Raw genomic sequence first — 22,463 nt, forward strand, 5'->3', positions numbered from 1 at the left:
TGCAAGTACTCCCCATCTCATCTGGGGAGTGATTTCATGAGAATTTAGAAAGGAATGACTGTGCTAGGAAACAAAGGAAATTTCCTAGGAGTTTGAGGGAAACAAATTCTGTTTGTTTGCTCCTACTTTTAATGGGGGAACTCTTTGACCAAGTCTAACTTTTGGAATGCCCAGTTTATCCTGGAAAGGGAAATTCTGGAAGCAGAACAAAAAATTATTTCCCTAATTGTTAAAGGTTGATTGTGAAATACTCATTCAGAGTCTGGGTATTTTAATACAACTATTAGAGAACTTATGCTTCAAAGAATTTTCCTGTGAAACAGTACTATCTTTGATACAAGATCTCTTGCTGCTTTTCTCTCTCTATTTAGAAGAAGTTGTGCATCTAGAATGTACAGATATGTAAAAGTAGAACTAAGGACATAGAGGTCATATGTAATTGCCCACAAATGGCTCTCTCTCTCCCCACGTCATTTGGAATACAGTGGAGAAAGACATGAGTTATTTTAACTGGGATGTTTCTTTCTTTCATGGGGAAGATCTCTGAAAATTCTTGTAGCCTTACCGGCTTTAGAGAATCTCAACAAGAAACTGTTGTCCTTCAGCAAAATGATAAATTATGTCTATGTTCTTTATCATGTTGCTGGAGGTATTTTAGTCTCTACTCTGAAATAAATTTGTATAACAAATGTCTGAAACTTTTCCTTCAGGACAGAGCAGATGCTTCCCTCATTTTGCATGACAAATAGATTTTTCTGTCACCTTCTTGATTTCTTCTTTTCCAAAATGTGAAAAAGACAAAGCAAGTCTAATCCAAACACCAGATGTGCCTGGTGAACTGAAGATTTTTGTGATTACTCCTAAGACCACAAGTCTGGCAGTGCTTGAAGGACAGAAAGGTTAATAATCATCTGACTATGAAGGCTGTAGATTTTGCCAGATTTAGAGGTTCTTTTTCCTGGGGGGAAAGACATTTTGGGAAGAATTGTGTTTGACAACATGATTACCTTCAAAAACCTATTTTTCAAGTGGAAATCCTTCTAAGTTTGATCTGAAAACTGAAATTTAGTTTCTTGCTGCATTGACTATTTATCTTACTTGGAATGGTATTTCTGATAGAACTGAATTTATTTACAAGTTAAAAGAAAAAAGATGTGTTTGGCAAAAGCTAAATTGGTCAGTCAAATCTAACTCCCCTACATAACTACAGATAGTTTTTTTTTTTTTTTTATTTCTGAGCCTTTCTTAATGTTTTCTTTAAATGCCTTTAAGTCTGCACATGTTTCCTGTTCTGTCTCAAGGCTTGCGTTGTAGCTGCAATATTTTAAAGACACGTGAGTAAAAACTAAAGTGAAAAGTTGGATAGTTTTTTCCTTTCTGATGGTGAAAGATTTTTGAGCTGTCTGCGTGGACAAATGAATCTCCTCCAACATTTCCTTTATTAATGCAAATGCAGTTAGTGTGCCAGTATTTTTTATTTTTTTTTAAAGCACAAGCTGTATGTAGGAAGATGCAACTACTGCACACTTGGTGGAGCTAGAAGGACAGGTTTCTTAGATTTCGTTTAAATTTTTTGTAGATTTTAGATTTTTTTTGGTTTTATTAAATATTTACTGCACCAGACAGAAACATTCTAGCAAAGAAGTAAGTTGGTAGATCTCATGATATTCTTTGTCGTAGTTTGTTATCTAAACCCTCTTCACAGTGAAAAGATCTTTCTGGCATACCTTAAACATACTTACTTCATAGAAGGTAAATATATTACATCATAGTTTGTGCCTGAAACATTGTAAATAGATGTGTGAATATGCTGGTGTGAACAGACCACTTAGGAATTATTTTGATTTAATTTTGGCAGACTAATTTCTGCAGAATTCCTAATCTCCCCTTATGTCCCCACTTATGCTCGTCAGTCTGTCAGTACCTAAGAATGACCTGAGTCAGAGGATGCTTGTTTGTGAGGGCAGCTGTTTAGAGTGGACAGCCTGTGTTTGCACTGATTGCCTGCCTTCTTTTGGAAGGTTGAATTGCTGGTGCAGGCCAGAGGTTACCTTCATCTCCTTTATAAGAGGACCTATCTCCTGTATGAAAAAGAAGATAATGATTTTTGCAGAATGTTCCTATTTTAACAGTTTGGGCTTCAGGAACAGAGTGAGGATGTGAGGCAGGGAGTACCACTGCTGCTAGGCACGTGCAGCTCTGATATGAAGTAATTGTGGTTTATGTCTAGGAATGGTGTTTCTATATTTGCTGTAAGCTAACAGTGATGTGGACTGCAATGGAAAGGACCGGTCCCTTCTTCTCTTGTTGCAGTTTTTGCGAGTTCTGACATAGAATTGGGTTAGGAACAGATCCTGCTGAAAATAAGCTGTGTTTTGCTTGCTAGATATCAGGTAAATTCTTTGACTGGCTGCACAAGTGCTTGTCCTGGCACAAGGAAGGGCTTGGAACAAGCTGCCAGAGTTCAGAGTGGGATTGTTGTATCTTTTATTGGCAGCTTGCATTGGTTTGAGGTGAAGTATCTCTCTTAATTCTGCATAAATGCCAGCAGCTGCCAGAAGATTTCTGGTACAACTGACTGAACCTTCAGTGTCATGACTGAAGTAGAAATTCTGGAAACTGCTGTTGGATGTCAAGAGAGAAGACTGGGAGTTATAATGTAAAGCTATACCCTTAAAATGCAGTTGTTGCTGTTTGAAGATGAACTAGGCACCTGTTCAGTTGTAAAAACTGATGATAATCTTAATTGTTCTTTGTTTTTTCTCCTTCTTCCCTCAGATAAAATGAAAGATGGTATCATAGCTAAACTAGCAAATCAAGCTGCAGACTACTATGGTGATGCTTACAAACAGTGTCAATATAAAGATACTTTGCCCAAGGTTAGTAACTCATGGAAATAATGTGGGACCTGTTGTTACTGTGAATAACTGTTATTGTTTACAATATACTTGATGAAATACACTTAAAATATATCCTCAAGAAGAGCTGACATATTGCTACATTTAAGGAAAATGAAACTGTAATTTGAAAAAACTGAAAAATCTAGGGGGTAAAAGGTAGTGTGTTTTTTAAAATAGGTAAAATCTTATTACATGAAGTGTGTTTATTTGTAACACATTTCATTAAAGTGAACTTGAAATGTTTATGGTGGTATTTAGGGATGCGTTCTTAGAACTTAATGCCTTACTAAATCTGTTTTCAAACTAACACTTTCTCTTGAGGCTTAATTGGCTTTTAGTCTCAATGTTTTTGTGTGAAATTTGCTCTCATGTTGAGTCTAGCATGAATACAGTGGTGCTGTTCACTTACCTGCTAGTGAAAAACATGATTGGAAGTCAGTGTGTGTCCTCTGTCCTTCTGCCTGCCTCCTCTTCTTTCTCCACCCCAAATCAATCTTGATACTTGTAAATTATCCCATTTAGTCTTGACTGTTTGAATGCTGTTGGTTTTGGAAGAGGTAGAAAGATCTCTTTTTCATGCTCTTAGAATATTTCACACTTAGGTATTATGTTTATGATGATTTCTGAGAGGCAGTGAGGCCACTATTTTATCTTTTGTTGTTGTGTACCTTTCTAAGCAGTAGATGTGCTCCCTGTTCCAGTTGCAAAGTAATCTCTCGATTATTTCAAAGAATATAATAAGGTTTGCTGATTAATACCAGTTCTGAGAACAGTTAATGTTTAGGAGTGTGACATAGAGGTTGATTTGGTGTGTCGAACTCCAGTTGCAAGGCCTCCCAGACAGCTTTCTCTTCCAAATTTACCCTTTTTTAATTTTATTTTTTTTCATCTCTGGGGGAAAACATCACTCTGGTTTTCCAGTGCTCCTTGATTTAAGAAATAAAACAGTAAGGCAAAATCCTTGATCTAAGACCATGTCCCTACTGTGAACTGCAGCATAATGTTTTCTTCATGTCTTTGTTGATACTCCTGCAAAGATAAGTGCATTTATATAGAAGTCTAAATTGCCTTCCATGTCAGTTGTTATCGGTCCTCTCTAATTGTTCTTTCCTTTCATAACTGTAGAGTTACTTTCTCGATAAGGTCTGCTGCTGTATTAAGTGTAATTACTTTTTTTGATTAAAAAGAAATCAAAAAAACCCAGAGGACCTATCTTTCCACTCACCTCTATTTCTCAAGAGCACTGTCTTGGCTTTGTCTTGGGGTTATTTGGGTGTTTTCTTGCAACTGTCCTTTCTAATACATGCATGCATTTCTAATCTCTGAAGTAAATGTTGTGACTTCATGGCTTGAATTTAAATTGTATTTCATCTACAATAAAGGACAGTAAGAATTTTACAATAGTGGATTAAAAAAAATATTCAATCCATGCAAAGTCACATGGTCTCTGACATTTACCTCTAATGTTTTAACCTATCTAAACCATTAATTGGGTGATTCTAATTTCCTTTTCTTCTTCCTTTTTCTTCCTGCATCCCATGTTGTCTGTGGTGGTTAATGTGGTTGGACTTTCCCCTGGTCAGTATTTTTATTTCCAGGAGGTGTTTCCTGTTCTGGCTGCAAAGCACTGCATTATGCAGGCCAATGCAGAGTATCATCAATCTATTCTGGCAAAGCAGCAGAAGAAATTTGGTGAAGAAATTGGGAGGTTACAGGTGAGTAACTCGCGTTCTTCTCTGAAAAATATGGAAAAGCATCAAATCCTGAAAAGCTAACTCAGAGTTCTAAAATTCAATTAACTAAGAATGAAACATATTCAGAAATTGCAGAGCATGTTTATCACATGAATCAAATTATTAGCAGCTGCATAGAGGAGAGGTATCTCTGTAGCTTTTATAAAGATGTATTTTAATGATTTTTGGACAGTCTGATAGTGCTTGACTTGTAAATCTATATCTTTACAATTGCATAGGCTTCTTATCTCAGTATAGCTAATATGACAGATTTGTTAATAAATTTTCCTAATTAATGTTAGTAAAAAAATTCCCCCAATAATAAAATTCTATCTGGTCTGTACATAACTCCTTTGCTGCCATTCTGATTTAAATCTGAATAATTTTTGAAAAACATACCAACAGTTCTATTTTTATTCTTAACAGGTTTTTGCCTCTATATCTGGTTTCTAGAGGGACTCAGATATAGATGTTGTAATGAGTAAGATCTTCTCATGTTTTAAGCACAATAGAGGAAAAATGGCTAAAATTAACTCCTTTCTTCAAGTCCCCTAAAGCTTGAGAAAATAAATATGTGAAGTGCCACTTGGACTGATTTGTAGAATCCATGTGCAATATCTATCTACTGGTGTGCAGGAGAGTTGACAGACTTATATAAGGCTATAAGATGATCATGTTGACATTTTGAAAGTTACTGTTACACTTATCAACTGGGTGAAGGTTGGAGCTTGAAACTTCTTTTCATATGCTTGTTATAACAATGAAGTGTCTATAACTTCTAATAGCAAGTTATTATGTTATGGCTGCATTAGTACATGATACATGAAGCTGTATCTGTTGCTTATTCTTGAGTTTTGAATCTGCCTAGCAGACCTCCTTTTCTAGGACTTTACTGTAATAGAATATTAATGTTTTTTTGGTTTTTTTTTTTTAGTGCTTACCCTGGACAAGTTTGGCTATATCAAATTTACTGTCATTGTTAACCTGTATAGCAAATTAATTATATCTGTGATTTTTCTTCACGTTGTGTTATAGGAAGTACCCCTTCATGTTGAGTAGTAAAGGTGTGGGTTATTTTTCTTGTTTGTTTTTCATGAAACTTGAGGGAAAATACTCCCTTATTACTTATTTTAGGACTGCTTCATGAACAGCACCTAGCCACAAGTTAAAACACAAGTGTTGTCTTAACTTATAGCTTACTGAATGTATTAATTATTATATCCTGTTCTCCACAGTGATTAAAATCCTGCTTCTGTATTTAAATTAGAGGTTTAGTACCCTTTTTTTGAGTTTTTGAAAAATTCAGTTACTGTAAAGTAATCTCTCTTTTTATTTCCCACTTTAAAAGGTAGAATAATAATTGATTGAGAGGTGGGGGAGAGATGAATGTGTGGAAGTCAATAAACTAACACGATCCCAGTTTGGAGGCAAGAAACTGGAATGTTTTATTGGACTCACAAGTTCGTATTTAAAGGGTTTAGGATCTACATCTACATATTCAACAGGGGATTGTAACTCTTACAATTTATTACAAACAGGGGGTTTAAGAGGATGACGTAAGCAAAAAACCTGACTTACCCAATTTGGGGTTTTCACAGAGGTGACATCAGGGGAAAATCCAAGTTACACTTCTTGGGGTCTTAGGAATTACCTCGTGGGGGAAAACCCACTTTGTCTTAGGGGGATTACATGAGGGGAACAGGTAACACAGAGGGGGAGATAAAGCACAAAAGGTCTTCTGCACAGGTTTGATGAGATCAGGGCATGGTTTCTCCGGGCTTGGGCAGGACATTCCAAACCCTTGACATCAATGGATCCTTGTCTGGACTCTAGATGGAAGTTTTTTCCCAGTCTCTGTCAACCCAAGGCTTTTGTTTAAACCTAGCAATTTTCTTTTTCTCATATCCAAATTTTTGGAATCCAACATGAATGTAAATTCTTTCAAATTAAAAAGTATGTATAGAGTCATAGAATATACTGAGTTGGAAGGGACCCATCAGGATCATCAGTTGGCCCTCCTTTGTACACTCTCTAATGGTGTAATATCTTTTTTATATATGCTTTAATGCTGTTTGTTCTCCTCTCATTTTGTTTCTGGCAAATGCTAGTTAGACTGTAGCATTGTATCAAACCAAAACTACTGTTGTGTGGCCTATGGCACAATGGAAAGTGTCAAAAAGTCTCAGCAAACTTCAAATACACTTCACTTCTAATGTAGGTCAGGTTCCACTTCACAATCCCAAGAAGTCTGACTTTTTGAATTGTGAGTTTATGCAAATGTCAACTGAATTGCTTCTTAGTATTTTGGTTTTGCACACTCACAACACAAATGTGAATAAACTGTATGTAGGAAAACTGGATTGGCTGAGCAGGCAGGAATGAAGAGACTGCAGACCTTCTGTAGCTTCTGAGCTCAGTGTAGTGGCAGATGTGAAAAGCAGGATTCTGACCTCTTCATTTGTGGATGTGAGCAAGGCTTGAGGAGCAATTTGCAGTCCCTGCGGAAGCAAGCAAGGGTTTTATGAAACAACATGGAAATGACATGATGACATTTGGATTTTTTGGTGAATAGGTGTTTGAGATATCATTGCCTCTAACTCAGGAGCACTTATTTTGGGTTTTGGGGAGTCACAGTGAGGCTATTGTGAGCTATTAATTTGGTTGCTTTTTATTTGTTTGTTTTTTCCTGATGAGATGATATTTTAATGAGTAAAATATTTTTTCTTTTTGATATGTAAGAGGAGAGAATATTTTCTCAAGGGAATAATAGTATTGATCGTACGTGTTGATAGTAGTTACTTGGCTAACTGGGAAGCTCATCTGTTTTCCTAAGCATATATGAAAGGGAGAAAGAAAAGTTATTATTTTTACTGTATTTTAATTTTTTTTTTTTTAGCATGCAGCAGACTTGGTGAAAACAGTGGCATCTCGCTATGATGAATATATAAATGTTAAAGATCTGGTTGACAAAATCAACCGTGCTCTTGCAGCTGCCAAAAAAGACAATGACTTCATTTACCATGACCGGGTTCCTGACCTGAAAGATTTGGAGTCCATTGGAAAAGCCAGTCTTGTGAAGTCTACTCCAGTTGTTGTACCCCTCAGTCAGAAATTCACTGGTAAGTGAAGTGTGTGGACTGCATGGGTGTATTCATGCTTAATTAGATATTGCTACTTTTGTTCTGTGTTTGGCCCAGCCACCTGTGAGGGTCTGTTCTTTTCTGCTGAATTATAAGAAAACAAGCACTGATAACGAGAACGTCATCCTAGAAGGAAGCATCTTGTATAAACTGAAATTAATTGGGGCCCACTATTGGCTGACAGCCCTCCAAGGGCATTTAAAAGAGAAAGTGAAGAGGAGGAGGATGAAGTAAGCCCCCAGACTTGTTTAGGAAAGACCCCCTGAAGGTGTAGCACGCAGGCATGGGGAAATTCCAATGTATACGTGTGTGCGCAGAAGAGATACCACTTACATAACAGGGGGAGGGACCAAAGGCCTCTAGCTGGGTGATGCTGGCCACACTTGCTCAGGTGGATGTTACAGGTTAATTGTATAAAAAAGCAGATAGCTCTTGCTGGGAGTGAAATCAGGCTTCACATGGAGGACAACATTGCCTTTTGCGGGGACACCCGCTATCTTGTGAGGCTGCTGACACTTGAGGATGCAGCTTCTGCTATGGGGAATTCTAGGCTTCCGGGGTAAGTAACACCTGAGTGAGTGGGGAGTTGTACCGAGGGCTTATTTCCCTCCTCTTTCCCTCCAGTTCTCATTTTGTTGGCCGCTTCTTTGTAATAAATATTGTTTTGTTTGAGCTTTCAGCAGTGTACTGGTTTCAGTTTCAGCATTCTCCTGGCTACAATGGGTTGTTACCTTGTGAAACATGGGGCCACCAAAGTTCATGTGTCATGTGAAAAAATAAACATTTAATTTTTGAATTCTGTTATGTGTTCAGCAGTGTTCTTGAAGCTGCTGTTTGTCTTCTTCAGTTTCTTGTTGTTGTTCTTGATGATAAATGTAATAAAGCACAGGTTGAAAATTACCTGAAATGTACAATTTTCTTAAAGATATTTCTCAGATTTTCTCAGCAGTTGTATTTTCTGTATTAAACCAAACTTTTTAATTTCAGAAGGAACAGTATCAGTGTTAACTAACCTAGTTGCTGTTCTTCTGTAAAGTTGAAAAATTTCAGTTTGACTGGGCAGCAGAGTTGTGAAAAAATGATTCTTCCCTTTCTCATCTTCTTCCTTTAAAGAAACAAAATTAGAAATAAAGTCTTAAGGAAAATCTGACTTGCAATCCTACAACTGATTTAAATATATTGCCTTTAAATTATTTCCAATGCAAATTCAGTTTTAAAAACTGAAATCTAAAGACCTGTAGAAATAGATTTTTGTTTTTAAGACAAAAAGTGGGGGAGTGAGGAAGAGTATCTTAAACTGTTTAGGTCAGTAATACAACCTGAACAAAAGAACTGTGAAAATGTTTGTGTCCTTTTACTTTCACAGTGCAGCTTGTGTAATTTATACTACTTTAATTGCAGACCTGTTTGAGAAGATGGTTCCATTGCAAGTGCAGCAGTCTGTGAGTGTTTATAACCAGAGGAAGGCAGATCTGGTAAACAGGTCAATAGCCCAGATGAGAGAAGCCACAAATCTGGCAAATGGGTAAGTATGGCCTCTTGTTAAATTTCTCAAGAGGAGTCATGGAACAGCTTATATGCACTGTTTGCCTTGCAGCCTGCAGGTACCCAGATTACAGCAGTGGGTTTTTTTCATTATTGTGTGGCAGACTGGCCAACTTAAAAAATTGAAGTGGTATTTAGAACTACTTTTTTGTAGGTGTTAAAATTGAAAGCTTATTAAAGTAGCATTTATTGTTCTTCAATATTTCCTCATTTTTTAGGAGTCCAACATTTGCTTAGAAAAAGTTCCAGTACCATTAATCTAGAATAATTTTCATATTCCAATGGTCAGCTTGTATTAATTGTGTTGTATCAGTTACTGAATACATTATGTTTCCCCCCCCCAAATTTTGTTCTTTAAAAAAAAATAAACATTAAAAAATAATCTCAAGCTGATAGATAGGAATGTAACTCAAGGAAGTTGTTTCTTTTATCTACCAGACAGTTACTACTTAATATGTGTGCCATATTTAAGTACTAAAAGACTAGGATTTCTTTAGTTTTTTAAGAGCTTTGAAACATATATTTAGTGAGGTGTACGCTAGTAATAAATGTAGTGTTTTCAGTTTGAAATTTCAGCCTAAAAGTACATTACACTTTGTTTCCATTATAATTGACTGTGTGATTGATTGTTTGGATAGCAGTGTGGTTGTCAGGATAAAACTACAAACAATTTCTTTATTTAACATGTTGACTTTTTCAGTGTGTTGGCTTCCCTCAATCTTCCTGCTGCTATCGAAGATGTGTCTGGTGATACTGTTCCTCAGTCTATTTTGAACAAGTCTAAGTCTGTGATTGAACAGGGAGGAATTCAGACTATTGATCAGCTGATCAAAGATCTGCCCGAACTGCTGCAAAGGAACAAAGAAATTTTAGATGAAGTAAGCACTTGATCTTGAAAAACATCACCACTGAATGTTTTTCTTTAAATGATAATAGAAAAAAAATACACAATTATCCAAATGCTTGTTAATAGTACTTTAAAAATATGCTATTTTAGTGTTCAGTCCATACAAAAACTGTGCTGTCACATGTGGATGTTTCCTTACAAGTATTTTGCTTTTAAAATTGTTGGGTGGGAGGGGGAAAGCATTCTAAAGAAATTTGGGTGATTTTTGTGCCTTTCATACCTGTTTTTTATTTGTTAAATTAAATTTATAAAGGATTTATAAATTTATAAAGCGTTTTTTTGTTTTCTACACTAGCTGCATATTTTGAAGCTATTTCATGTTTAAAACTGCTTATAATGCTTGTAACATTTTACTCTTGTAGTCTTTGAGATTATTAGATGAAGAAGAAACTACAGACAATGACCTGCGAACAAAATTCAAGGAGCGTTGGCAGAGAACGCCATCCAATGAACTCTATAAATCTTTAAGGGCAGGTAAAGTTCATGTTTCATGCTTTGGGTTTTGGGGATCCTCTAAAGGTGTCTATAGTGTAAATTAAAGTAGTTTTCAATGCTCTGGTAATAAGGTTATGCCAAAATGTTCTTATTGCAGTCTGTGCCATTATTTGGAGTTGAGAGATGTGATAGCAGTGCATTTGGTGCTGCTTTTTCACCCTTGGCATGTACATGCATGCTTAAGTTTCAGAAAGCATATGTAGTAAAAAATGACTGTCCTAAGGATCTGATTGCAGTTACCTCTTAAATACCTCTTAAATAAATTTTTCTTTGTATATTAACATATTTTTTTTTATTTCCCATCAACGTGATTTTGTCTCTTTAATGTGGTGTTTTGTTTTGGTTTTTTTTTTTCCCCCAGCAATTAGTCAAACTACTTAGGACCATCACTATAGCATGTTTTATGTGTGCCTAATATGTGTTGTTTTTTGAAGCTAGTAAGGATACCACTGCCTCAGTTGAGCAAAGTTATGGGGGTTTAAATCTGGGGTGTAGTTCAAACCAGTGTTCATTCCTTTCTGTGCTTCACTGGAGAATTACTATAGGTGCTTTGTTTATACTCTATTTAAAACATAACTTAGAAGCTTATGTTTTATAAAAGTCTTAGTAAATAACTTTATAAATGTACAGGCTCATAAAAATATACGAAGACTTGCTGAAAAGCATGAAAACCGCTCAGGTGCAAAACTTGGATAAAAACAAGTTTAGAAATGATATAAACACCCTTTTTTGTCCTCCCATCCCCAGAGGGAGCCAATTACCACAATATTATGAACAGAGCTATGCAAGCAGATGGGCAGGTTAAAGAGCGCTATCAGTCTCACCGGGATACGATTGCACTTCTGTGTAAGCCAGAGGCAGAACTCAACGCAGCCATTCCTTCTGCCAACCCAGCAAAAACATTACAAGGAAATGAGGTAAAGCATTGAAATTTGTCTCTATTTTGAAAAGAAGTGCTACTCGTCTGACAAAGTAAACTTACATGAATTGGTGTGGAAGCTGATCCTTAGTTGCTCTTATTTCTGTCACATTTGATACAGGTGGAACTAACATTTGGAAAAGAAATTGTCTTTATGTTTAAAATCTGCTTGAGTATATTTTGTTATACTTAGTGTGAACAAAGTCAATTGACATAGACAAGACTGGTTGACTATTATAAATGGAGCAATCTTTGAATATTTTTATGTATGGAGATGGGGTGTTGTGTTTGGGTTCTTGGGACAGATAAGCAATCTAAGATATGGCTCAGTGTTTTAAAGTACTAGGCAATTTCACCAACTTGCTTTCCAAGAAATTAATGGCTCATCTACAGCAATATTATTATTTTTCTCATAGTGATTTGAAGTCGGTGGGTTTGACTGCCATTTTAGAATATCCTGTTTGAAGGTATCTGATCAGCTTAAAAAAGAATTAAACGTTTTGTAGTAATTCAGCGTTATTAGTGAAAGCAAACCTCTAGATGAGAATATAGCTTGAGAAATGCTTGAAGATCTTTGTTTTGTTGTATTTTGTCCTGGTTTGTGATCTTAAACGCATTCATAAAGGAATAGTCGTGCAGGACAGTGAGGAATGCAAGATGGAAACAAGTAGTAGAGTATACTTCCGTAATAATTCCTCTAAACCTGCTAACTTCTGACAATTTTCATTGCCTAGGTTGTTAATGTCTTAAGAACTTTGCTGGCCAATCTGGATGAAGTTAAGAAGGAGAGAGAACAGCTGGAAAATGATCTGAAATCCGTAAATTTTGACATGACAAGCAAATTCCTTACTGCACTTGCACAGGATGGTGCAATAAATGAGGAGGCTATCTCTGTGACTGAGTTGGACAGAATCTATGGGAGTTACACACAGAAAGTGCAAGAGTCTCTGAAAAAACAGGAAGAACTTCTCAAAAACATTCAGGTACGACACTTTACATGTTTTCCATCCTCTTAAACTAAGAGTAATGATACTTCTACCTCTGTAGTACTTGAGAAATCTCACTTTGCTTTCTCCTCTCTTTTGCTTGTTCTTGTGTCATGTGCCAGTTGATACTCCTTTACTCCTTGATCACTGATAAATACAGGGATGTCTGTGTTCACTGAAAAATAATAAGAATTTTTAGTAGATACTCCCAGAGCTCCACTGTAAATTCTCTTGGACCTTTTTTTGGCCTGGTTCTGCAGAGGGTTTTGTCCTTGAAAGAAGCTTAACTGGAGAATTTAGAAGTTTTTGGGTTTGTTTTGGTTTTTCCCTTCATTCATACTTCTTTCTGGTATAATAGGAGACCTGTCCATACTGTCTACTAGAAAAAGTTTTGCATCTCTGAAGTATATTTTGGTTTATTCCTAATTGCTGTTTACAATATGCTTGACTTCCAGCATGTGCAAAACTCATCAAAGTAAAACTAAATAGAATTTCCTGAAGTTTATTTATAAATTCAGTCTTAATTTGTCAGTAAAACTAGAGGCAGGTACCTGAAACACCTAGCAAAAGAGAGTCTTAGTGCTTGGAGAAATTACAATAGCAGCTTGATTAATGATGGAGACTTTTTACAGTAGGGAAAATTTTTTTTTAAATGACCATGTGCACCATGTTTATCAAGGATTTAATATTTGAATATCTTTTAACACAATATACTTATGACATCTTGATGGATATTACTTTAATTTTTTAATGTCCTGGAGTTCAAGTTTGTCTGCTTCTGGCAGCTGGAGTAGTCTTTTTAAGTTTGCTTGTTTGTTTATTTTCCCAAAAGAAATGAGATGTAGGTAGGTGATCCTTCTGTGAGTTTTCCTCTTTCCTGTCCTTCGAATAGCTTGCCAATGTCAACCAAATTTGAAATAATACTTCTTAAAAATCCTAACTTTCAGTATGATTTTATGAATATCAATGTAGGCTAGTACAGGAGAGAGCCTAATTAGTATAGCCTCCGAAAGAGTCTGCAGGATGAGCTTCAGAATTATTAAAGGCAGCCCACAACAGAACAGATAATTAACTGGTGTCTACTGACAGTGAGTTAACATTTGTACAGTTCTGGAAGATATATTATAATAGCCACTGTGCTTAGCAGATGACAAGTATTGACGTACGGTGTGTGGATGGAAGGTGAGGAAAAGCAGGTATTGAGGAAAACAGGTAGAAGCAATGAATAAGAGGAAAAACAAGATAAAACACGCAGAATCTTACATGGAACTAGCTTGCATTATTTTCACTGCTTATTTTTTTTTCTTCTTTCAAGAATGCACATCAAGATTTTTCAAAGATGAAACAATCAAACAACGAATCTAATTTAAGAGAAGAAGTTTTGAAGAACTTGGCTATAGCAAATGACAACTTTGTGGAACTTGTAGCCAATTTAAAAGAAGGCACGAAGGTATGGTGATGCTTAAGGGATTGGAAGGATTGTTGTTTTTTTTTAAATTTACACAATGAGATGTGAATCAAAAATAATAACAAAATTTGGAGATCTGCTAGCTGAGAGATATGTGTTTGAGGATTTTACTGCTGAAGCGAGTTGCTTGAATTTTGGTTGTTTCAACAGCTGTGAAATACTTCTTTGTTCCTATCTGAAAAGTAAGCTTTTCTGAGCAATAGGAAAAGTTGTTAATTACAGCTGAGTAAAGGATGTTGAAGCACCCAGGTGAGCCATTTTATCCAAGAAATTCATTAATCTGTTCTCTCATGGTATTTAATCACCTTATCAAATTTGTGTTTTGTATGTTGATACTGCATACATGAGGGGCTTCTGGAAGGTGTCTTACTGCTTCTGTATTAAGTTTACTGCTTCTATATTAAGTATTTTTTTCTGATTTATTGATAACTCACTAAAGGAAAAAAACCCCAACCTCTGAGATATCAATACAAATGAAATGCATGAAACTGAGAGCAGTAAAATTAAAAGAAAAAGAAAAAAAAATCCTTTACAAAAATAAATAATTCATCATCAGCAGTGATCTAGTTTTTCTCTGGTCTCAATACGTTTTTATAGTTGTCTTAAACTATTTTTATATTTACACACAAATACACACACATAAACCCCCACAATAGTATGATGTTACAGGGATGGGCAACAGCTGACTAATTTTGGTTCTGAAAAGCCTTATAGAATGCACTAGAAAACTATTGGAATGGCAGGTTCTTGGCACTGTCATAATACAGCACTCATAACTGGATCAATATGTAGAAGTATACTAGCATGGAATCTGAAGGTGTTGATTGAGCTTGTTGGATTTTTGTTTTTTTCTTTACTAGTTTTACAATGAGCTGACAGAAATCCTGCTGAAATTCCAAAACAAGTGCAGTGACATTGTCTTTGCTCGCAAGACTGAAAGAGATGAACTGCTCAAGTAAGATTTCAATGCGTTGTTTAAAAGCATTGCAGAAATGGTTAAGTATTTATCAGAAATTAATCTTTGGGGATATATTTATTATGGTACTTGATGAAATGAGAAGGAAGAACAGGTATGTTAAGATTCTCAACTCTTCTTTGCTTTAATGCTAACCCTACTCTTCCCTCCCCTGAAAAACAAGAACAATGATAGGAGAAATAAATAGGGAAATCTTTGAAGTCTGTTGTGGTTTTCCTGTGTACAGTTCAGCATGAATCTGTTTCATGTTATGATTTCACTCTTGGGGTTTTTTTGGCATGTATGTTTCAGTCATTTTATTTTATTCTTTCCTTTGAGGAAAGATTTCTGCACCCTGCTCCTGCTGTCATTTTAGTTTGAGAAATTAGATAAATGCTTCATCATATGATTGCCTTCCATGTGTCCAGTGTGATGGGGGGAAAACTGTTCTACACTGATATTACACTTCTGCTCTGTAGTCTGATCTTGTCTGGTCTGGTTTTTTATCATTGTTTAGATATGTGGGTTGCCTACGCTGCTGGGGAGAGCAGCAGATTTTGTCCTTCATATGAGGAAAAGTATTTGTTGTTGTCCCCCATATGCGATCTGGCCTAGTATAGTGTGTTTCAGATGTGATTTTTGGGCTCTCCTCTTAAGAGGAAAGCATAACTGAAAAGGTTTACCTTTTACTTAGTGTTCTTTAGCAGAGCACATAGTCTTTTATAAAAAGAGGTAGTTGTTACTAAAATTTTAATTGGTGAAACTGCAGTTGTTCTATGCATGTAGCGTGCCATGAATGGGATGCTCAGCCCTCAATTTTTACCTTTCCTAACTTGATCCTTTGTAGAACTGTTCTTTTTTATTTGGGCATTGTGCTTGTAAATGAATTCTTAATTACAACCCCTTCTGCCTCTCTTTGGCTTCACACATTCATGTAATTTGGAAGCTGAAGGCTGCCTAACCAAGGCATAGGTCTGAATATCTCACATCTCCATGTTCAGTGTCAAAGTTGTAGGATTAGTGTTGACAACATTCAGCTGAGTCTTTCCATGATATATTTTACTGCCTCATGTTAACTGTTCAGTTACATGAAACTCAGTCACAGTTAGGGGCAATGATCACATTTGGGATATGTGTAGTGTGCTTCTACAAAATGTGTTTCTTAGTGCACCCAACCCACAGCTTGAGGGAATTAAATGTATGTTTTACCTCTTCTCCCTGCCCCCTTCCCTCCCAACTACAATAAAAATGTTGATTGTGGGTTGCATCTTAGTGGAAATAAATTTCTTTAGGGAGTTTCTCATTTAGAACTTCAGTGTGGGTTTTTTTTTCCCCCCACCATAATGATTGCCCGTTGGAGGATCAGTTGTAATAGTGTTTTAAGCTTCATGTTTAATGAAGTTGGTCACTCTGTGGTCAAAATATACTTCACTCTGAAAGGCACCCGTGTTCTGTAAGACATTGGTCTTGTCTTTTAAAATCACATTGCAAATTACTACTTACATCCCTTGTGCCATCTAAGATATTAGGTTTTGGGTTTTTAGTTTCTGTATAATATGGTGTTGAATACTTGCTTCACTATCTACAAGAAATAGTTTCAGATATACATACACATATGTAACAGAATATCAGGACAGTATTTCCAGCTTTGTCCTCATCATTCCTTTTTGCTGTCAGGGTAATGATGAGGACAGTTTTCTTGGAGTTTTTATTTCAGTTTTGGGTTTTTCTATGAAGTTTCTGCAAAAGTGGCCAGTGTTGTTCTTTGGAGCTCACCTTTGCTGCTTTGTAATAGGATCCTGTATTTTGCTGCTAACTAGACTGTATACATTTGTCAGTCTTCTCTTTATTCTGTTTCACAGTGCCAGCTATCAAGTTCTAGCTGTTACATACTGCTCACAGATATTTTTATGCAAAATTTTCTGAAATTTTAAATGCTTCTTTAAGTCTCTCTGAAGAATCTGCCCCATCTCAAATACTGAATCTTTGCATTGAGATTTGCATTCCTCTTAGAACTCCTTCCTTGCAGTTTTCATGACAAGTGAAGTGCAAAATTATGCTGTCTAATGGCAGCTTGTAGTACAACATGACACCAAAGCCTCCCAGTATCTTACCCAAAGTAAGATATGAAAAGTAACTTACCAAGGCTTATTCCAACACCAGAGGTAACAGAGTAGAGAACTTGAAAGCTCATATGCTGAGCCATCCAAGTTTTTTTCAGGTTTTTTTTTGATAGTTACATTTACTCAGATATAAATGATATTGCAGTTTTTCATGTGCATTTTTTTTTTTACTCTTCTGTTATCCTTTTCCATAGACATGAGGTTTCCTTAGCTTCTCTGGAAAGCTTCCAAGTTGCTAAATGTTCTGATGATCCTGTAATTTCTGTTCCCAAAACTTTTGGCTAATTCCGTGATCTATACCTAGTATTGAGTTACAACATAAAGACATTATTGAAAATAAATATAACAGTTAATCAGAGGGTTGGCTAGAGGGTAGTTTCTGTGGAAGTGATTTAGACTCCAGATTTAGTTTGAACTAGCTCAGTGATCATGCTTTAAATATTAGATTTACTCTGTTGCATCTTTTTGGCTTAGCTTGCTGAAGCCCATAACAAACAATGCTTAAACTAAGCTGTATGTTTGCTGGTTTCTTTTTAATAGAGATTTGCAGCAAAGCATTGCTAGAGAACCCAGTGCTCCCTCTATTCCCCTGCCTACATATCAGACCACATCAGCAGGAGGAAGTAAGCCAGCGGCATCCACTCCTACTCCAGCACCAAGAACCATGGTGGTAAATATATGCTATGGAATTAGTGGGTTGAAAGTAGAAGGTCCATACTTTAGAACTCTAAACTGTTCTATAATTTGCTTATATCACTCCTCAACATAGTGGTGTAGTTGGAAATGTGTTGAAGTGAAATAGAGGGCAAAATTAAAGACTTTGCAGAGAGGTATATTATGTGTATTATTGGGGTTAATAATTTATAGATTTGAAATGAAAAGCTTATTGCCTTTTAGATGCTTTGCATTATTATCTGTATAGACCAAATATAGAATGTCTGTTTAAAAGGAAAATAAAAATCAACTAATCATATAACCACAGCTTTTGATTCCAAGACTTACATAAAGAAGCTCCAACTTAATTCACTTTCTCTTGTTAGGGGACTAAACCACAGCCACCAGCACGGCCACCACCACCAGTGATTTCAGAGACAAGCAGTTCCTCTTCTGCATCAGCACCCCCTGGAGCACCTGCAGCTCCTGCTGCTGCTCCTGTTCCTACTCCAGGAGCCAGTGCACCTGCAGCAAGCACTGCACCTTCACAGGCACAGGGACCTCCTTACCCAACTTATCCCGGTTACCCAGGGTAAGCTATGGGAGTACCTAAGCAGTTTTTCATTATCCTGTCATTTAAAAGCACTTTTTTCTTGACATTTTAAAATTAGTGTGTTACATTTTAAAATTAGTTATTGTTCCAGTTGAAGATATGTTTAGTGTTTGAGGCAAGAAGACTTTTTTTTTTTAATTTTAGTTTTAATCATGTAACTCTTGTAGGAATCATTTGCTGGTACCTTTTGTGGGAGGGTTCATTTCGAGTTTTTACAGCTTTTTTTAAAGGAGAAGGAAGGTAGGACTGCAGTCCTCTAACTGTGGTTTCTTGACTGTTGCCAACCCTTGCTTAATCATTTGGTGGTGTTTATCTCAAAAGTGTTGGCATATCTAATTTTTCAAATCTTAGTATCATGCCTAATTTGATGAAAAATACACAGAAAATTCCACTTGAGTAGTGTGCTTTCTTCTGATGCCTTTTTCCATCTTCCTGGTGTTATCCCAAGGAATTTAAGGTAGCTGTGGTCTTCTTCAGTAGCAGGCTCAGCAAATGTTAAAATACACACAATGTTATTAAATAGAAGAGAATCAATTGAGATCAGTTCTAGTTCCAGCAGGTTGCCTTTACTCCACCTTCTACCTGTATTTCTGTTCCATGCACTGTAACTGATTTCATGTTTGCTCCTTGAAAGTTACCACATTTCCTGCTGCACTCAAAGGAAAATGTAAAGAAAACATTTATGGAGATTGCGTGTCTTTTTGTATCTATTAATGAGTTATTTTTGCAAATTAACATTGTCAATGTTTTGCAACTCAAGTATGCTTTTATTCCCCCCCCCCCATGCAGGTACTGCCAGATGCCAATGCCAATGGGCTATAATCCGTACATGTATGGGCAGTATAATCTGCCATATGCACCCTCGCCTATGTATCAAAACCCTGGACAAGCACCATATCCGCCACCTCAGCAACCTGGATACCCTTTTGTTCAACAGCCTTATTACCCTCAGCAATAATGTGTCTGCAAAGAAGCTCTGCTTGTTAAAATTTGGGAGAAATTGGCAATAAGCATACTAAAACTTCTAGCTTCAGTTAATGTACCATACTGAACTGTATGCAGCTATAACTCCTATCTCTTGTTAACTGCTCCAAAATGTCTAGATCAGTTTTTGATTACACTAAACTCTTTGAAAGATCTACTGCAGTGGTTTAGACTGTAGACTAATGCCAGAATTAGAGCCTAATTCAACAGTCTGAAACTGTACACTACATGTTGGTTAGACCAAAATATTTGTTTGAAAAATCCTGTAAGTAACAGATAGGTTCAGATGAGAAAAATGAGGCAGTGTGTGCGCTGGGTGTGATATATTCTGCAGAACCATATAGCATTTCCTTCTATACTCTATTGGTTTGTATTTTTTTTTTAGTTTAGTTAAAATATGCTATTTTGTCTAATAATCAAGGCCTTGTAAATCATCAGTAAAAAAAATAAATTACTTGAGAATGGTTTAAACAGTTGGCATTTTCATTACCATAAAAATGTGTTTTATGTGTCTGTAGATGTTTCATTTGTCCCTTAACTTTCATAACATAAATAACTTCTCAAGAGTTTAGCCTTACAAGTGAATTTCCATCTCTTTTCCTGGATTCTGTATTTTTGTGACAGAATCTATAATTAACCATTTAAGTGTTGGTAGATGAAGTCTCGCAGGTGGAGTTTCCTATAACTTTGGAGTGTATTTAACTAAAATACATTCATTACCATTTTTAAACAACGATTAGTCATCTCCAGGATACTACTTAAAATAAGGGAGGTCAGGGTTCTTTTACAGGACCAGTGAATAGTTGTTCTAACTTGTGTTTTCCAAAGAAACATTGATGAGAAATGTGTTATGGTTCAAAATAGAGCAACTATTGATTGTTGGAGCTTTGCAGATTCTGTTTTTAAATGATTGCTTTTTCTCCCTTGAAAAAATTGATGTATTCCCTCAGGGAGCTTGTTATCAGTGGTGAAACTTTTTTTTGTGGGGAAAAAGAAAATCTTGTAAATTAAAGCACATTGAATGTTTACTTTTGGATCCATCTTCTCAAGGGATTAATAGCCTTGCACTACATTTTACATAAGATAGTGAAGAATCTAAGTTTGGGGTTAATGGCTTCTACCAAATATTTGCTAACCATTTATCAGTCTTTATTTTTAAAACAGGCTTGTCTAGTGAGGGACTCTCCATTCATTTAGCCCCTGATGTGAGTTACTTGATTCTGTGGGACAATTATTTTCTGAGTGCTTCATACAAGATGTTCTGGCCTTACAGAATAACTACCATAGTACCTATGTTAAAAGTTATTCCTTTGTTTTTCTATTTAAGTGCCTGATTAAGATATCGAGGTATATTTTAATGTAGGTGTTTAGAGGTGCCAGTTATTGTAGCATCTGGGTGGAAACCTCGCTGGATCATTAATATTCTTCCTCATAAAGAAAGCAGCATTCATATCCATATGAGCTCCTTTCTTTCTGTCTCAAGTTCCTCTTGCTGTGTGATCACTCCGGTTACTGTGTGAAAACTCCTTGTCTTTAATACTCCCTAACACCCATAGAAAATGCGAATTGAAAGGTAGAAATAAGCATTCCTTATAGAACATGAGTATCTAATTCTAAACAAATTTATTAAGCCTGTAGAAGCTCGGTGATGTGGGGAACATGATGAAGTAAGAGACTGCAGCACCACAGATGAAACTGTGCACAAGGACAGGTGCTTTGCATTTCCTTATAAACACTGTTGAATGGGGTGGCACAGGAACCTCTCAATTTTTTTTCCTGATAAGAATGCATAAGAGGCAAGCGAGGACAATGAGAAAAAGCTAGGAAGATAACTGACTGGAAATAACAATCAGAACCTGATTTCATTCTAACTGAAAAAACAGTAGTTTTCCACTGATTTCACTGTGTCAATGTGAGCAAGTGCAAGTCTAATGCAACCTTTAAATTCTAAATTTTTAGTATGCTGTGACCTGTAGGTTTTTCAGTTCACACATTAGATGCATTTGAGCTATTGTGTAAGTAAGTTTTGTCTCTAGTGCCTCAGTTGATAAGACTTATTTTCATGCTGTATAAAAACGTAACTTGGTTCAGCATAAAGATTCTTAGAAATGAAATTTCCTTTTTAAAATTTTGTAGATCTGGAATCACTGTCAAGACATTTTTTCCAGTTGTGTTTTTGCTTGCTTTAGTCTGATATTATTTGAATATGTGTAGAAATCTATGCATTATGTTCAACTTTCAGTTTTTCTCCTTTTTTTTTTTTTCCTTAAGAGAACCGAAAAATCCAGAGACATGTTATGTATCTGCTTTTAAGCATGCAGCTGTCATGACTTTGGTTGAAATGTTATCTTGTTCTTCTATAGTTTATTAAAAAAATCAGTTAGAAAACCTGATTTCATGGTGTTTCTCTTGAGTCCTTTGGCTTCAGACAAGTGTTATTTTGAGAAGGATGGAAATAAGTTATGGGCCCCCAAGAATGTTTGTGCTGTCGTGAAGACGTGTCAACTACAGCATGGCCTGTGTGTGTGCAGGTGCTTTACGGTGCAGCAGCTACTCTGCAATAACAGCCAGGTTCAGATCCTGGTAGCTGTGTTTCTTTCCAAAGATGATGGAGCATATTTCTCTTCTGATTAAATGAGGAGGAAAAGGTAAGGTGGTGCCTTCAGAAACTTGGATTCAAAGTTTGTTTTTTATGAACTTATGTTAGGCTGGGTTTCGTGAGACTCACAGCAGCATGTGTATTAAAGCATGGGTAGCAACATAATTAAGGGATTGTAAGGGCAGCTAACTTTAACAGCAGATAAGTGGTCCCTGTGGACACTCCAAGAAGTCAATCTTTTTTTTTCTTTTTTAATTTTTTTTTTTTAAAGAAAAAGACTGTATTATACTATGATTATTGCAGTTGCTGTGTGGAGAGAAAAGTTTACAATCACGACCTTTTGGAGACTTTGAAGTCAAGCATTTATTTTGTCTTGCATAAAAGCTTTCAGTGCAATTAATGAGAAAAGCAGGTCTTAGGAAGCAAACTGATTGCAGATCAT

The 22,463-nt window shown here is 36.1% G+C and overlaps 1 protein-coding gene across 2 annotated transcripts in view; it reads left to right on the forward strand.

The window, feature by feature from the left end:
* The window catches only part of PDCD6IP (programmed cell death 6 interacting protein), a 35,043-nt gene extending 13,228 nt beyond the window's left edge, over window positions 1–21,815 (forward strand). The window contains exons 6-18 of one of the 2 annotated variants that reach the window (XM_018075686.2): window positions 2,779–2,879; window positions 4,484–4,615; window positions 7,530–7,752; window positions 9,175–9,298; window positions 10,019–10,196; window positions 10,588–10,699; window positions 11,468–11,637; window positions 12,374–12,622; window positions 13,941–14,075; window positions 14,954–15,048; window positions 17,712–17,841; window positions 18,212–18,417; window positions 19,228–21,815. In XM_018075686.2, coding sequence (XP_017931175.1) covers window positions 2,779–2,879; window positions 4,484–4,615; window positions 7,530–7,752; window positions 9,175–9,298; window positions 10,019–10,196; window positions 10,588–10,699; window positions 11,468–11,637; window positions 12,374–12,622; window positions 13,941–14,075; window positions 14,954–15,048; window positions 17,712–17,841; window positions 18,212–18,417; window positions 19,228–19,396 — 2,024 coding nt within the window. In that variant the 3' untranslated portion in view covers window positions 19,397–21,815. The remainder of the gene's footprint in view (window positions 1–2,778; window positions 2,880–4,483; window positions 4,616–7,529; window positions 7,753–9,174; window positions 9,299–10,018; window positions 10,197–10,587; window positions 10,700–11,467; window positions 11,638–12,373; window positions 12,623–13,940; window positions 14,076–14,953; window positions 15,049–17,711; window positions 17,842–18,211; window positions 18,418–19,227) is intronic. The other variant, XM_018075687.2, reaches the window with a different exon arrangement.
* The last annotated feature ends 648 nt before the right edge of the window (window positions 21,816–22,463 follow it).

This window comes from Manacus vitellinus, unplaced genomic scaffold (assembly GCF_001715985.3).
Source record: "Manacus vitellinus isolate BGI_N305 unplaced genomic scaffold, ASM171598v3 scaffold_3_pilon, whole genome shotgun sequence".
NCBI classification, from domain to species: domain Eukaryota; kingdom Metazoa; phylum Chordata; class Aves; order Passeriformes; family Pipridae; genus Manacus; species Manacus vitellinus.